The sequence below is a fragment of the Mustela nigripes genome, chromosome 1 (genome assembly GCF_022355385.1).
Source record: "Mustela nigripes isolate SB6536 chromosome 1, MUSNIG.SB6536, whole genome shotgun sequence".
Classification (NCBI taxonomy): domain Eukaryota; kingdom Metazoa; phylum Chordata; class Mammalia; order Carnivora; family Mustelidae; genus Mustela; species Mustela nigripes.
The window spans coordinates 63910990-63929014 of NC_081557.1; the positions used below are offsets into that span (position 1 = coordinate 63910990).

Here is an 18025-nt window from a genome sequence, read left to right on the forward strand (position 1 = left end):
TATGTTTATGATTTTAATCCTTTTTTAAAGTAGAGAAAAAAATCCTTGCCCTATGAGAAACCTACTTTTTTTCCTAGTATTCTATAACACAAAATGTTTCTTTATAGGAAAAAATAGAACAACCTGTTTCTGACTGTTCTTTTTACTTTGCTTCAATACCAAAAAAGAGCTTAAGAAAACACACCCAAACTCGTTATTTCAAAACCCACTGGAATTCACTGACTTCTGTGGAATCCACTAGAATGCACACTCCTTAAGGTCAAGGATTCATCCTGTGTTTCAGCCATATTGCTAGTGCCCAGAACAGTGTCTATACTCTATAGCAAGTGTTCAATATATATTCACTGAATGACTTCATGGATGGCTAGAAGTATACATGCAACTTCTTGTGTGGATTGCTGTTGAAACACATGATTGAGGAGTCATCTGGCTTTAACAGACACAGAAGGGGGTTAGAACTTGAAATCCAACTCCGAAAAACATGTCTATATTTAGGAAATGGTATTAGTAAAGTAAACCATGTATACACATTCACTTTTGTAAGAAATACCATTAAATCAGTCTGCAATTTACATCATCCTTCTCCACCCTCGAATATTTCTAAATTCACCCTGAAATCTCAGCCGTGCTCTGACCCTGACCCTATTCTAATCTCAGCAGACAAATTACCAAGTGAGTTAAGTTGTCAACCTCCTTGTTAACAGCATGTAGACATGGCATGCTTTCCTAAGCTAAGAATCCAGCAGACATCAGGGAACCTCTAAGCATCTGAGTACGTATCAGATCAAAGCTATCCCTGCCCACTTTGTCTGGTCTAGACAGGTCCTTGCCTCTTCATTCTTTCCTAAGCGCTTGCTACTGATACCTGAGGGAACTCACATTCCACAGCTTGACTGGAGCACATACTGTGTCTAGCTCTTGCTGATGGTGTTGTCTGACATACAAGACTGGACAACACAGACAGCACCAACCTTATGGGTATGTGACCTTTGCAGTTTCATGGAACCATGCTCTTAGAAAGGCCCCGTGATTGGTCCAACACTCTATTGTCACCGTCTTGAAATGCTTAATTTTTTTTTAAAGATTTTGTTTATTTATTTATTTGACAGAGAGAGATCATAAGTAGGCAGAGAGGCAGGCAGAAAGAGGGGGAAACAGACTCCCTGCTGAGCAGAGAGCCCAATGCGGGGCTCAATCCCAGGACCCTGAGATCTTGACCTGAGCTGAAGGCAGAGGCTTAACCCACTGAGCCACCCAGGCGCCCCTAAATGCTTAATAATTTTTTATGAAAGGGCCTCACACTTTCATTTTACAGTGAGCCCTGCAAATTAAGTAGCCAGCCACAGACACTATGCACCTTTCAAAACTAAACCTTGGAGCCTAAGAACACAAGATCAAGACCGGAACATTCCTTAAGTGCGTAAAGTTAAATAGGTCATTTTACAAACTTTCCTCAGCTGAAAAAGTGAGATAGTTCATGTTCCTCTCTACTCCATGGGTATATAAAGTAAAGGACTTTGACCTCTTGGGAAGAAAAAATGTGTAAGCATCCGATATTTTTTTAGTATATTCTTTGCTTTCAGACCTCACTAAAATGGTGCTGGAATAAAAGAATGATTTCACAGTGCAGAAAAACACTGTACTAAAGATAGTTCTTAAACTTTGCCCTTGTTCTTCTCCTTCCTCCTCCAGGACCACTTGTTATTATGAATAAGATCCAGGAAGAAAAGTGAGATTAAAATTATGTGAGAAAGTATTTGGTCTGAAACTCATTATTCCTATCCTCAAAGTAGGAAAGAAGTAAACTTACAATTTAGATTAAAAACTTGTGAACAAAAGTAGCTTCCAACACAAGTGAATTTATATACATGAAAATGCTCTTTATATCCTACATCTATCTACCCAGGTATATGGAATCCTTAAGGGAGAAAAACCCACATGACCTCAATACCTACCTCCACCTGCTTCCAAGATAAAATATCAGCAAAAGTACATAAATAAGAGCTTAGTGCAGAATTGATATACAGAAAAATCATTTTTTTTGCACAAAAATGAAAATCAATCTTATGAATGGGAAATTAGAAGTGGAGAGAAAAACACATCATAAAGACCATAGTTGCATAGAATATTGTGTTATTAACGTATGTGAAATACGTAAATATTATGTGACAGAGATTTTAATTCCAGATAAGAAAGACTTAGACCTTTAGGAATTGTATTCACTCTATATATTCGGGTAAACAATTCAAAAGCCAAAAAGTGAAAGAAAACAATGAGATGAAATTATTTTCTTCTGCAATCCAAAGAATTTTTAGCCACAGAATTACATAAAAATCCCCAACAAAATATGTGCCAATCTTCAAGATGACCTAAATAATCAAGTCTTAAAGACTAATTCCTCTGGCACAAGAATTGATACCCTAGTTACCATAAGAACTTATTACCCAGAGAACACTGAACGTAAGCGACAATCCCCAAATGGGAATCCAATTACACTGAAACAAATACACAGATTATTTCTTATTGTTATCTGCAATATTTAGATAATTGGGGAAACCTGGAAGGGCCTAGAAGGACAACAAATTCCTAGCCAAAAGCCAATTACTACAGCTCCACTTAATCCAGCACACAGTCAATGGTGACTTGTGACAGGGATTCCATTGATAAAGATGGGTAAGAAACATTCTTGCCCTCAAAAACAGTATAATTAACCTAGAATATATCACTGCTGTATTGTCTTTTCTCTTTCGTATTGGAACTCAAAGATCCATAATGGGGTAGGCAGAAGAGAGCACTAGACTAGATTCTACCATTCAACCACAGCTCCAGCTGCAGCCCCACTTCTCCCTTTTATTTAAGATTTTACATAATGTATCTTATTCTGTACTCGTGGATATACAGTATTTATGAGAATTACTCTCTTCCCTCAGTATACTTTCAAGGAGTACATATACATAAGTTCTTTCTTTTTTTCTGTACAATTCCTATTCTCCTTAATCTATGTTGTGAGCAATGACAGGCAATGAGGCCTGATAACAGATTTTGAAATATGTGGACCCCCTGTCTGCTGAACGAAGAGCCATATACACAGTGTAGCAAGAATACTGGTAAGAGTATCTCTTCCACTGCATTTTTATCAGCTCTAGTCTAGAACCTAGCTTTTTTCATTGTTATTTTCAAGTCACCTGGAAGAATTTTGGATGTTAATGTACCACATAGATATAATTTTATTTTTAAGGTTATTATAAAGTTGTATTTATTATGTACCATAACAAGGTTGAACGTTGTTTATTAAACAACACAAAATTTTTTTCATTTTCTTCTTACCGTCTTCTCAGAGGACTAAATTTCCTCAAAACCTTGAAATCTATGTAACTTATAAAAAAAAATGAATTCCTTACTCAAAACCCACAAAATACACACGTAGCACTAACCAACTTTTATAGATAAATTGGACAGTTACTCCAGAGTTTCACATGACATGAATATATTTCTTTCATAAGCAAAGTGCCTTCCAAGCCATGAATAAATAACTCATTAATTCAAGAAAAGATTAGAAATTAAATGCATAGGTTCTGGGGACAGACTGTGGGTCAATCCTTAACCCTAGCAGGCCCTAACTAGGTTGTTTTAAATAACGACTTAAAACCATTTATATTCAATCATTTAATTTAACCTTCTGTGCCTCATTTTCCCATTTGTAAAATGAGGTATATACGAATAGCACTTACCTCATAGTGCTAGGAGATTTAAAAAAAAAAAAAACAAACAAACTCTGTGTGCATGTGGGGGGGCATTTATGTATATATGAATGTGTGCCTAAATTAGTGCTAAGAACATACCTGTCTTAAAGAACATACCTGTCTAAAACTAACAGGTATGTTCTTAGCACTAATCATTATATAAACCTTGGAAATTATTATGATGAAATTATTATGAGTATCACCATTACCCTCTAAAATGAATAAAATGTGATTGACAGGTTCAGAGCTATATTTATTAGGTAAGTTCTCCTTACAGAACCATCATGTGAGAAGAAAACTGTCCCAGTGTTTCTTATGTTCCCACAATCTATTGTTTTGAACTCTGGATAAAACTGAAGAGGAGATATAAAATGTATAATTTAATATTACAGCTCTCTAGTAAAACTCTAGCTTTAAAAAGCTTCATTCAGTTCAGATATTTTTTGGGCCACATACAGCCTTGTGAATCTAATGAAAGCTAAAAGTGTGTGTGTGTGTGTGTGTGTGTGTAATATATTAAATATAAATATATAAGCATATATATATTTACACACACACGGGGCTTGTATTCAGGAACTCGTGTCTCCCAGCAATAATTCAATGATTCTTAGAGATTATGAATCCAAGTAGAGAACTCCCACTCTACTGGAAGAGAAGTAGGATTTTAAGGTAGAAGTAAAAGGCATCAAACTTACAATAATAATGCACACCTATCAGAAATTAAGCACCTAGAAACTACTCAGAACACGTTACCTGGAAAAGTGATGAGTAGTATTCAAAAGATTGAGCCACAACCAAGAACATGCAAATCCTCACCTTCTACCTAACATGGTAGATGACATTCATTTATGATCTGTAAAGTGGGACAAAGCTACACAAATTTACTGTGTCTATTATTTGAAGGTTCTAGTCTCCCAAATACCTATGTAGAGCCCTTATTTGAGGTAAGGTGATCTTTTGTGGCTCATTCGCCCAGAACTTTCCCCTAATGCCTAGGAATAGACGGAATCACCGTATGTCCTGGTTTACCCACAAGTCACTGCTCAGTTATTAATAGCGTTCCAATTCATTCTCAGAAATGTCTGGTATGGACAATACATTATATGGCCAATTCAAATCTAGAGACAAGAAAAGGAACGTGGAAAAGAAGATGTAGGAAAATAAATCATTCTTCCCCGGTGCTAGAATAGAGTTGGCTTAACATAACACCTCTGGGCCTTCCTTTCCCTGGGCTTCACCAAGTTCCCTTTGACTTTTTAGGAGCAAACGTCTCACTAGGGGGAAGATCACACGGGCCTGTGTGGGTGAAACAAGCCCTCAGTGCAAGTGGCTTCTGAAAGAGAAGATATTTGGGAATCAGCGACTTTCAACACTTATCTAAACTGCATAAATACCTCTACCCTCCAACAGAATGTTCTTAATTTCCTCCTCCGAAGGGCCTAGTGGAGAGAGGATAAGCCAGTACAGTAAGCCGAACTTCATAAATATTTGTCTAACCCTGGTTAACTTCTTGAGCCTAAACTCCTATGAAGCCGACAGTGCCTCTGGTTCATTAATGTCCTTGTGGACAAAGTCTGCCCACCCTGCCTGCCCTGGCTGAAAGAATAAATGATTTTAGAAACATGCACATAGAAACCCATTCCTTTTAAATCCCCATAGAAGAAAGGATTCAAAGAGAATATAAATCATGCTCTTCAGTGAACTCTTGCCAGGAAGTAGACCCAAAAGGCAAAGAGCTCTGTTTAAAAGAACAATGTGCCATGTATTAAATAAGTAATATATATTAATCTATATAATAAAATAAGGTCTGAGAGGTCCAGCAGAACTAGTACAACAATATTATTTACACAATTAATTGCCATACATGCATCAGAGGAGGACTTTCCCCCTCCCTTTTTCAGAATCACGACATTTTGATTCCTCTCTCATGTAAATAAAAAAGTAAAATACAGTCACCGTGCATCTAACACCCCGAGCTAGAGCCAGTGGGTGTTGACTCTGAGAGGCCAAGGTGCCAAATCTCATTTGCAATGTGTTCCCTCCACAAGCCTATCAAAGGAGTAGGGTTAGTCTCTCAGCTGAGGCTCTGTGACATTCATAATTGCTTTTCCCTCCAATATCCCTTTTATCAGTAAGTGAGAATGGCAGTATATATATCCTCCTGATGAGTTTCTCAAATGAAAATAAAGAAATGTCCAGTTACATTCGTGTCTGAAAAGAGGAAATAGTTTTGGCTTTTTTTTTTCCCCAAATGTCTTCTGAATTGAAATATCTTTAATACAGCATGCAAATAGCAACCTCCTAGAAAGGTGTATTAAAAATTAAAAAGAAAAAAAAAATCCTCTCAGGAGGAAGCTTGTCTTGCAAGTTCCAGAGTAAACCTTTATTGTTAAAATCAATTGAATTTTTGAGACCTAACAATGTTATAAAAAGTGTTGCCCTCTCAAGGAATATTCTTTTGATCTGCTAAGCAGTTTTCATTATCTTTTCATCAAATTACTTTGTAGATAGGAAAACCTGGGCTCTTCAAAAGTGCTATATCTTTATAAAAACAAAAACAAAAATTCTTCCAACAGTTAAATGTAGGGTTTCTTCCTAATATAGCTATTAGGTATTTGCAAAAGTATAATTTTTTTTCCTGCTAATCCTTGAATATGCCTCTATGATGCTTACATTGTTATATTCACTTATTTAGTGAGTGTTCACTGAGACAACCTGATGATGTAAGTGACTTTAATAATTCCATCTAGTAGTTAGGAAAAAAAAAATAGGTCAAATTATCTGACAAGGTCATACAGCTATTAATGATGAACCTCTTAATTGCCATGCTTTTTTGACCTCTTAGAAAGGAAAATTAGCACATTTTAAAGATACATTTGACCAATGAAAAGAAACATCTGAGTTGAGCGTATGTGAAATGTTTTTTTAGGGTTTCATGCAATAGATTTGCTTATAAATAATTTTAAAAATCTAAGATACAGGTAACAAGTATGAAAACTAGGTTAAGATAAGGGACGGGTAATTATAGAACAAGACTACCAGGCCCTAAATAATGGCTGCAATATTTGGAGCAAAAAAGATAAACTTTCCATGTTACCAATGTCATATCAAATACACCTAGAGCACTGCATGTAGTGTGGTTTCCACTTTTTAAAGGGATCCAAGGGAAGCATACCAAACAGCAGCCAGCCTAAGTTAGTGGTGAGGAGTGTGGGCCCAAGAATCTGATCCCTGGGTTCAAACCCAAACTCTTTTACTAACTACTCATGACTTTTAACAAGTTACTTTGCCTGCCACTACCCCTGCTCTGTCACCTGGACAATGAGAATAATGATCACCATCATCATCATCATCACAGCAACCACAACAGCAACAGCAGCAGATTTTATCAGGGTTGTTGGGAGGATTGAATGAGATCAAACATTGGTAAGGTACAAGGTAAGCACTCAATGAATATTCACTGTTAACATATATATTTTTTTAAAGTTTGGAATAATGAGGAGATTTGAGATGATCATCAAGCATGGAACAGATGAGCAGAATTTGAAGGAGATTTAGTCACAGCCACTGAAGGCCCGGATTTAAATTAAAGTAAAATAAATTCTTTCTCTAAAGGGAAAGAACTTTGGGAAAATTAGAGTTTCCTAAAGACAGAATTGGCTTTTCAGAATTAGATATTTACTTAGTTTGTATGGGAGACTCAAGGCATCTTACTCAAGATATCCTTTAAGCTTCCTTCAAAATTTGAGACTCTATGAAAACAAAACTGACCTTCAAAAATCACTACTCCTCTATTGCAAAAGTCTGCTTAGGCAGAGAAGCTAGCCAACAATCTCTAATCATTTCATCCTTGAAGCCTAAAATTTTCTTAAATTCCCAGTCTACATTGCCTCTTTAATTCTGAACTACCAGAATTCTTGAAAAGAAAATGTTTATACATGGAAAATATGCAGCCTAAAATTCTCTCTAGCTCTTTCAACTCGTGTTTTAATTCTAAACTAATTGCCAATGCTGGGAGACTAAAGATCATATATTATATTGTTCCACTATACCTCATTACTGTACTTAGCACACTGATGGAAAGAGTAAATGCCCAGAAAATACTGATTTCCTGTCCCTACATAAAGCACACCCTTTAATAGAAATCTCAATATAAATCCAAGAAACTTATTTTGAGTAACAGCACTTTATTTCCTTATATGACCAAAAGCTAGAGAATGAAATTATCAAGGTATTTCATAAAGCAAAGATAATCTATGTTCTCAACATTGGGACAAATGATAATAATTTCAATAGATTTACTTAGATCCGTTAGCAATAAAAAAATTTTTTGAGAAATATTCGATTTTGAAAAAGCTGTAAGTTTTTACCACCAGTAAACTTTCCCATACCAGGAGTATAATCTATGTGGCTTTATTCAAAATTTAACTTCACAGGTTTATAAAACTTTAGTTATAAGATGGAAAAGTTCTGAGCATCTAAAGTTATAAGATGGAAAAATTCTAATGATAGCTATAGTTAATAATACCATACTATATACTTAAGATTTCCTAAGAGAGTAGATCTGAAGCATCCTCATGGGCAGGAGAGGTAACTGTAAAGTGTCGGATATGTTAATTCATTTGGTTGGAATAACCATTTCACAACATATATGTATTTAATCACAGTGTATACTTAAAATATATTACTTTGCAATATATAATATGTATAATTTTATCAAGTATACTTCAATAAAAACTTAATTTCATAAAAATGTATACTACAGAATTCTTATAGAATTGTATAGTTGTTACATGACACTGATTTCAGTATTAGAAGAGGTTTTCTTACTAATAGTTTATAACAATAAGTTAGTTTAAGAAATTGATTACATATAATTCACTCTGCAGATGCCTTTTGTTATTTCATTGCATAAATTAAAGTCACTTTCTGTTTATGACCCTCGCTTTACAAAAGTAAAGTCATAATTTAAATATGCCTTCTTTTATCCAAAAAATGAAGAAAGAACTCTCAATACAAGCCTCTTTAAACTTAAGAAATCTGTTTGAACTCCTGAACCTTTTTTTAAAAATTGACTCTATTTTGAATTACAAAGAAACAGATATTTTCAGATTTAACTTAGTACAACATAAAGGCAAAAGAATGAATAATTAATTATACTAACAAATGATTGCATTTTTCTCTCATCTGTTACAGATAGATGAGGGAGACCACAATCCCAGATAAAACAAGATATTAACCTTTAAAAAAATTCTTAACACCCAGTTCTCAGTACAGAGCTCTCCAAAAACACAAAACCTAGTAATAAAAAAAAATAATAATAACGAGTTCTTGAGTCAGAATGGCCAAATCTGAATCCAGGATCCATCAGTTAAGTAAACTTTAACAAGTTACTTACTCTCCCTAAACTTCAGTTTTCTGACGTGTAAAGGGGGGTTAACAATATTATTTTATCCTTTTAAAACTGTGATCCCTGAAAACATAAAGCATCTAAATTATTCTGAATTTATCCTTGACATATAGTAAGCATTATGTAATTATTTTAAATTACAGTTAACATTAGTAGCATCTGCTTACTCATAGTTCATTTTATGATAATAGCCCTCACAGCCAAACAAGCCATTTAAATAACAGAGTGTAAACCAAATTTGTACTGAGAGCTTTCTTGGTGTCCTAATATTCCATAGAACATATTATTCCTGCAAAAGGAAAAGAATAGAACCCAGAGCTTCCTCAGACCATGGCCCTCTTCTTTGTGTGGCAGGAATGACTAACCAGAAGCCGGGATAATAATGTGAGGCCATGTTTCTGATGCTCTACAACTGTATGTTCTGGAATGAAGTACATAATAAATTGAGCCATATAAGGACATATAAGAGCCATGAGGACATGTAAGAGAGAGCCATATAATATTGCTTTCTAAAACAGTGGTCTCCAAAATCAGAGGGAAAAAAAAAAAGCATTTTAAACATGCACCCTGAAATAAATACATAATTTATGTGACCTACTGTACAAAGTACGTTAGAAAACATTCTGAGGAAAGGATTAACAGCAGATCTGAACCTTTCTCCAAACACTGTCTCCTTGGAAACATTTTGGGCTATGATAAACTGGGAATGCCAGCTGTGTTTCCAGGCAACATTGTTTATTATTGGTGGAATGCATCTGGACCAGGAGGTCTATGAGTGAACTATAAAATCATTCAGGACTCACAGACCTCAGTTTACTGTGTGAGGTGTGTTCTCACAATGGAGGGCATCCCTTGAGGAGATTGGGGCTGCTACCAAGATACTGGTTTCTGTGGAGCTTGAGCCTTATGCAAGGCAGGGTAGTCCATGCCTACCTATGTGGCTTATTCATCCTGAAACTAAGTTGGGGGGCGAGGGAGAAGAGGTGGGAAATGATTCCTAACCACCAGAGGGATCTCCACAGAAGGACCTGACATTGTCCTATTGACTTTCTAGGTTTCCTATCCTCTATTACTCTACTCAATCAAGCGAACCTGAAGTTAGACGATGGTCTATTGTGTCATATTAGTGTGAGCCTCAAGACGAAACCACAGTCCACTCTGGTGATCACAGAGATACATACATACATATTACGTATTATGTACATATATTATTTCCTTCCTCTAAGCTAATGGATTATTTTAAACACTATACCATTGAGTAAACTTCTTCGGTTGACACACTTTTCAGAACACTTGGGGTAGGGGGCGCCTGGGTAACTCAGTCAGTTAAGTGGCTGCCTTCAGCTCAGGTCATGATCCCAGGATCCTAGGCTCAAGCCCCAATTCAGGCTCCCTGCTCAGCAGAGAGTCTGCTTCTCCCTTTCTCTCTGCTTGTCACTCTGCCTACTTATGCTTTCTCTCTAGCTCTCTGTCAAATAAATAAATAAAATATATTTTTTAAAAAAGGAACTTCTCTGTTTAAAAAAGAAGAAGAAGAATATTTGGAGTATATTCTTTGTAAAATCTTAGGATATGCTCTTTTTTTCCATTGTGATCTGATGTTTTTGACACATCCTTGTCTTTGATCATTGTAATCCTTTGGCTTTCTCTGCAAGTATTATTGCAGCCAGGCCTTTTTGTTTTGTTTTTATTTTTATTTATTTGTTTTTATTAAGTTTTGTATTTTAATTCCAGTATAGTTAACATACAGTGTTACATTTGTTTCAGTGATTCAATAATTCTAATCTTTAATCAATGTTTCGTGAACCCCAATGTTTATAGCAGCATTATCAACAATAGCCCAACTATGGAAAGAGCCCAACGGTCCATCAATGGACGACTGGATAAAGAAGATGTGTGTGGGGTGTGTGTGTGTGTGTGTGTATACATATATAACACGAAACAGAACATGAACACAGGGGAAGGTAAAAAAGATGGGTAGGGGAAGCAAACCAAAAGAGACTCTTAACTATAGAGAACAAACTAAGGGCTGATAGAAGGAGAGGGCAGGGAATGGGCTAGATGGGTGGTGGGTATTGAGGACACTTCTGAAGAGCACTGGGTTATATGTAAGTGATGAAGTACTAAATTCTATACCCGAATCAAATTTTACCATATATGCTAACTGGAATTCAAATAAAAACTTGAAATTTAAAAAAAAAATAGTGTTCATCCTGATAAGTGTACTCTTTAACCCCTAATTAATCACTTATTTCACCCATCGCCCCACCCACTTCCCCTGTGGTAACCATCCGTTTGTTTTCTATAGTTAAGAGTCTGCTTTTTGGTTTGTGCCTTTCTTTCTTTTTTTCTCTTGCTTTTTTGTTTTGTTTCTTAAATTCCACAGAGGAGTGAGATTATATGGTATTTGTCTTTCTCTGACAGACTTAGTTCACTTTGCATTATACTTTCTAAGTCCATCCATAGTTGCAAATGGCAAGATTCCATTCTTTTTTATGGGTGAATAATATTTCAGTGTCTATATAGACTACATCTTCTTTATCCAGTCATCAATGGGTGGACACATGAGCTGCTTCCATAGTTGGGCTATTGTAAATAATGCTGCTATTAACACAAGGCTGCATGTATCTTTGATTAAGTGTTTTTGTATTCTTTGGGTAAATACCCAGTGGTGTGACTGGTAGATCATAGGATAGTTCTATTTTTAACTTTTTGAGGAAACTCCGTGTTGTTTTCCACAGTGGCTGCACCAGTATTCAGGCCCACCAACAGTGCAAGGCTGGGCAGAGGTTTCGATATCTCCACATCCCTGCCAACACTTATTGTTGCTTGTGTTTTTTGTTTTAGCCTGAGGTGCGGAGTGATATCTCATTGTAGTTTTGATTTGTATTTCCCTGATGATGGGAGATGTTGTGCATCTTTTCCTATGTCTGCTGGCCATTTGGATGTCTTCTTTAGAGAAATATCTGTTGATGTCTACTGCTGATATTTTAAAGATTTATTTATTTTCTAGAGAGAGTGCGTGCCCATGAGCGGGAGGAGGAGAAGAGGGCAAGGGAGAGACAGAATCTCAAGCAGACTCCCCACTGAATGTGGAGCCTGATGTGGGGCTTGATCTCACAACCTTGAGATCATGACCTAAGCCAAAATCAAGAGTCGACGCTTAACCAACTGAGTGACTCAGGCACCTGTTCATGTCTTCTGCCCATTTTTTAATTAGATTATTTGGTTTTGGGGTATTGACTTATATCAGTTCTTTATATATTTTGGATACTAAATCTTTATCAGGTAAATCATTTGCAAGTATCTTCTTCCATTCAGTAGGTTGCCTTTTAGTTTTGTTAATTGTTTTCTTCACTGTGCAGAAGTTTTTGATTTTTATGTAGTCCCAATAGTTTACTTTGCTTTTATTTCCCTTCCCTCAGGAGACACATCTAGAAAAATGTTGCTCTGGACTGTTAGGCTTTTTTAAACTAAAACCTGGTAACTCCATTGCTATAAATTCTGCAGCAGCAAGACATAAGGAATTCCTAAAAATACAAAAACTAAAATACTTTCTTGAAATCTTCTCTTCTTACTAACTTTCTCTTAGAGATTATCAGAGCATAACCATAGAGCAGCCCCTGGGCGGCTCTGTCAGTTTACTGTCCAGCTCTTCATTGTGGCTCAGGTCATGATCTCAGAATTGTGAGATCATGCTCAGTGTCAGGCTCCGTGATGGGCATGGAGTCTGCTCAAGATTCTCTCTCTCCCTCTGCTACTTCCCCCATCTCCCTCTACTACTCTCTCTAAAAAGGAAAAAAAAAAAAAAAACGGATATAACTATAGAGGACTGCAATTTAAAAATTGCAATACTGTGGGGCACCTGCATGGCTCATCTGACTCTAAATTTCAGCTCAGGTCATGGTCTCAAGATCCTGGGATCAAATCCCACACTGGGCTTCACCTTCAGTCTTTCTCCCTCTCTCTCTCTGCCCCTCCACCTGCTCACTCTCTCTCTTTCTCTCTCTCTAATAAATACATCTCATAAAAAGAAACCTACAATACTGTGGGACAAGAAACTCTTTCAGTTGTATTTTTTTTAAAGATTTTAATTATTTATTTGACAGGGAGAGAGAGCACAAGCAGGGGGAACTGAAGAGGGAAAAGCAGGCTCCCCACTGAACAGAGGGCCAGATGTGAGTCCAAGCCCAGGACACTGGAATCATGACCCAAGCTGAAAGCAGATGCCTAACTGACTGAGCCACCCAGGTGCCCCAATTCTTTCAGCTTTAATACACTTTTACACTACTTTCATTAAAATATGCTATGCTGGGGCGCCTGGGTGCCTCAGTGGGTTAAGCCACTGCCTTCAGCTCGGGTCGTGATCTCAGAATCCTGGGATTGAGCCCCGCATCGGGCTCTCTGCTCGGCAGGGAGCCTGCTTCCTCCTCTCTCTGTGTCTGCCTCTCTGCCTACTTGTGATCTCTCTCTGTCAAATAAATAAATAAAATCTTTAAAAAAATAAAAAAATAAAATATGCTATGCTAAAAGTAGAACCATCTTCATTCTTGAGACTAAGAATTCGAGTAACCAAATAATTTTACCACTTCCTATGAAAATTCCTATAGTCTTTCATTACCCCATTTTAGGTATACATGTTTTTAAAAATATTTAAAAATATTTTTTAAACTTACCCTGAAACATGTAACATCAGCAGCATGTAGAAGACAAAGAAGAGATTATGAGTATACCAGAAGATGTCATAGTTGGAAACTCTGAAAAAGCAAATAACTTCATTTCAATGCTACTTTACATTCCATCATTTCAGATACATGTCACATTTGAAGAAAGTTAAAATAAGAGTTACCTCAGATTCATCTACTAGTATCGAAGTATTAACACATCATGCAGAGAGAACTGAAAAAATTATAAATAACACTTTATAATTTTGAAGGTTCTTTGTATTTCAAACAAAGATACATGGAAGGAATTAAAATAAAATATTTCAAGTTATGATGATGTAAGATTGAGGAGTAGGTAATAGAATGCTAATATGCACCTTTACTGTCCTTTTGATCACTATGCTCAATTTCCAAATGATATCTACAACAAATAATGCTCTTATTCCAATACACACTGTGGAAGTAGTCCAAAGGAAAGGTAAATTGGGAGAAATTAAATAAATGTTCATTAAAGTTTTCTATTCTTTTCCTGAACAGCATACATGCTAAAAATAACACTTTGGTGTTAGTGGCCTGGGGGAGAACCAAGAGCCTGAAAAGGAAAGGGTATGATAAGCACCATCTATGAAATTTTTAAGAAAAGTAGAAAGACTTAACAGTTACTTCATTTTATATGTCTGGGTGGATATTCATATCAGAATCTTGGAGGTAGAGGGCAGAAATTGGTAAAAGCTTCTCAGAAGATTCTGTTACAACCCCTAGACCCTCTTAGAAACCCTGATTTAAGCAGTATCCAATTGACTGGCATTTACTTTATCCACAGCTTTTGCTATCTTGCTAACAAGATCATTATCATCCTTGTAACTTGTGTCTTTTTTGCACATATCTGATTCTTTTTGAACCTAAATTCCTAGAAGTGGAAATACTGCGTCAAAGCACACACAGTTTGTTTTTGATACACATTGCCCATTGCTCTCTGAAATGTATCAATTATAAACCACACTATAGAGTAGGAGAGCCTGTTTCTCAAACCCAGACTCCACTTCATATGTTTCCACTATTTTGTATTAAGTGGAATTGGGTATTATTTCCTTTGTGTGTTACTTGCTTTTAATTCTTCTGATTTATCTCTTCATGATAATTATCCATTTCTACATTTTCTTAATTGTTGTGTGTAAACTAGTTAAATTTTAAGTATATACTAGCTCCATATAATTACAATAATTTATTATTGGGCAAAGTTTCTTCTAAATTTTTAATGGCATAATTTTTTTTTACAGTTCCCTCTAACTTACTAGAATTTCATTCATACAAATTTACTTTCCTCATAACTTTGTTATGGCATCTTTTTTTATTCAACAGCTTCATATATATAGCAAAGTCCCTTCCAGGGCTTTCTATGAACTCTGTCATTAGATTCAATTCCTTGGTCATTTTTGCAATTAAGTCCTATTCTGTTTTAAGTTACTGAAGAAGCCTAATCGTGCTAATGTTTAGTCAGCCACACTCCCCCTTTCACTCTTCTCTGGAACATGTACTTGGATGTTCCCTCAGATGAACTTTGGAACTGTTTTGCTAAGTTCAAAAACAAACAAAAAATCTATCTTGGATTTTGATTGGAATTGCAAGAACCTATAAAATGATTGAGGAAGAACTCCATCTTTATGGAGTATAAAGACAGTCTTTATTCAAATCTCTACTTATGTCTCTCAGTGAAGGTCTGTGTTTTTCTATATAGCTTTCAATAGTTGTTTTTTTTTTTTTTTTTGATTTTTTTTACTTATTTATTTGAGAGAGGGAATGAGAGAGAGCATTAGCAGGGGCAGGAGAGAGGGAGAAGCAGGTTCCCTGAGAAGCATGACCCTGAGATCATGACCCAAGCTGAAGGCAAATGTTTAACTGACTAAGCCACCCAGATGCCCCTCAATAATTGCTTATTAAATTTATTTCCAGATATTCTTTGTTTTTGTTGCAATTGTGAGTGGTACCTTTTTATTTTATTCAATTTTCAAACTGATAATAGCTGTTACATAAAAGCAATTTTTAGTATTTGTTTTTGTGTTTATTTACCTGTTCCAAATCTTTTAATTAATTTGGTATAACACTATTCTTTTTCCCATAGTTCTTTTGGATTTTCTGGCTAGACAATTTTATATATGTATATTATTCCATTGGGAATAATGGGAAATAATGAAGACCTACTGTTGCATTCTTTCTAATGATTCCATTTCTAATAATTAAAATTGTTTCATTTCTTATCATATATAAATGATAGAATTAAAAATACCACTTGGGTTTTTCCATCATTTTCTTAGGAATGTATCTTATGTTTTTTTGGTAAGTATGATCTCAGTTCTGGCTTTTATATTTTTTTAATTCTATAAAGGAAATTAATTTCTAGTTTATTCTACTTATTCTAATTCAGAACTAGAGTTCAGATTTAATGACCACTTTAAAAAAAATCTATTGAGATTAAAATATGTTTGTATTCCTATCACCTGTTATTAAAAAATATATTAACTTATTTTAAAAGATTGAGCACTAATGGACCACTGGTGAATTACTAGACTATATTCAACTACTCAAACAGAGGGGCCATTTGTTCACTCCATTTCTCTAACGTTTTATTTCCTCACTGGTAAAGACAAAAGGTAGAAGAAGATTATCTCATGATCCAGGGAATCCCTGGGGATTCCATGATTCCCCCCAGGGACGCATGGGTGGCTCAGCCATTAAAAGCATCTGACTCTTGATTTTGGCTCGGTTCACAATCTCAAGGTTGTGAGATCAAGCCCCACATCAGGTTCTGCACCAGTGGGCAATCTGCTTGAGGATTTTTCTTTCCCTCTCCCTCAGCCCTTCCCTTCCCCCCCATCTCTATCACTCTAATATAAATAAATGTTTAAAAAACAATTCCATGATTCCCCCAAAAAGTTTGTAAAAAGTAGAGATGATTTTATATCTTTTAAAGAAACGAAAAATGGGCACCTGGCGGCACAGTCTGTTAAGCGGCTAACTCTTGATTTCAGCTCAGATCATTATCTCACAGTTCTGCAAATAAGCCCCAAGTTGGGCTCTGCCATCAGGTGGAGTCTGTTTGGGATTCTCTCCCTTTTCTTCTGTCCCTCCCTCCATTCACACATGGGTACACTCTCTCCCTCTCTAAAATAAATAAATATATAAATCTTTTTTAAAAAGAAAGCAATGAAAAACTAAAGATTAATAAACATTCATTGAATTATTACAACCACAAATGTCATGGCTTAGTTGAAAATAGAAGTTGATCTTTATATTCCATTCTACAAAACTATCTCTCAATTATGGATTTTTTTTTCTAGATGTAGAACACTCAAATATCTTCACTCTTGCAAATAAATGTCAGATGCCCTAATTTTCCTTCAAGAATACCTAAATGAAATTTTTTAAATGAATGCTTTACCTAACTAAAAGAAAACTTCTCCCCACAAAACTGGCATTCTCATACACTGATGTTAGAGATTTGATTCGTCTTCTTGTAAGGTGATTTTTAATTCCTATGAAAGTTCATAGTGCTAATCTCTGAGTGGTGAGTTTACTTGTAATGTTTTATTGCATGTAGATATGAATACAGATGGGTTCAGAAGTGCAAGGATAGACTCATTTTAATACTCTGTTGGGTTGGGGCACCTGAGTGGCTCAGTCACTTAAGCATCAGACTTTTGATTTCAGCTTAGGTCATGGTCTCAGTCATGAGATCGAGCCCTGTGTCCAACTCTGCACTTAGTACAGAGTTTCCTTGAGATTCTCTCTTCCTCTCTTTGTACCCCCCAACCAGCTTGATCACATGTGTGCTCTTTCTTTATCTCTCTAAATTATATAAATAAATAAATAAATAAATAAATAAATATAAATATAGAAAATCTTTTTAAGAAATACTCTATTGAGCCATTATTTTTAAAGTGTGTATATGTGTGCAAGTGTGTGTGTTTCCATTAAATTTCACATCTCAACAACGAGAATGATTGGGGATTCTTGAATATTATGCTTTCTTAAACAAAAAGTTTGACCAGAAACATAAGATGCTGCAAAATTGTAAGAAATACAGAATATATCTATCAGAAGGAACATGTGAAAGTGCTCATGAAAATGTATGCCTGGAGTCAAGATGGCGGAGAAGTAGCAAGCTGAGACTGCTTCAGCTAGCCGGAGATCAGCTAGATAGCTTATCT

The 18025-nt window shown here is 35.7% G+C and overlaps 1 protein-coding gene across 1 annotated transcript in view; it reads right to left on the reverse strand.

Moving 5' to 3' along the window:
* The window catches only part of NOX4 (NADPH oxidase 4), a 174301-nt gene that overhangs the window by 108490 nt on the left and 47786 nt on the right, over positions 1–18025 (reverse strand). The window contains exon 8 of the mRNA XM_059412437.1: positions 13830–13910. Within this exon, the coding sequence (XP_059268420.1) occupies positions 13830–13910 (81 nt within the window). The remainder of the gene's footprint in view (positions 1–13829; positions 13911–18025) is intronic.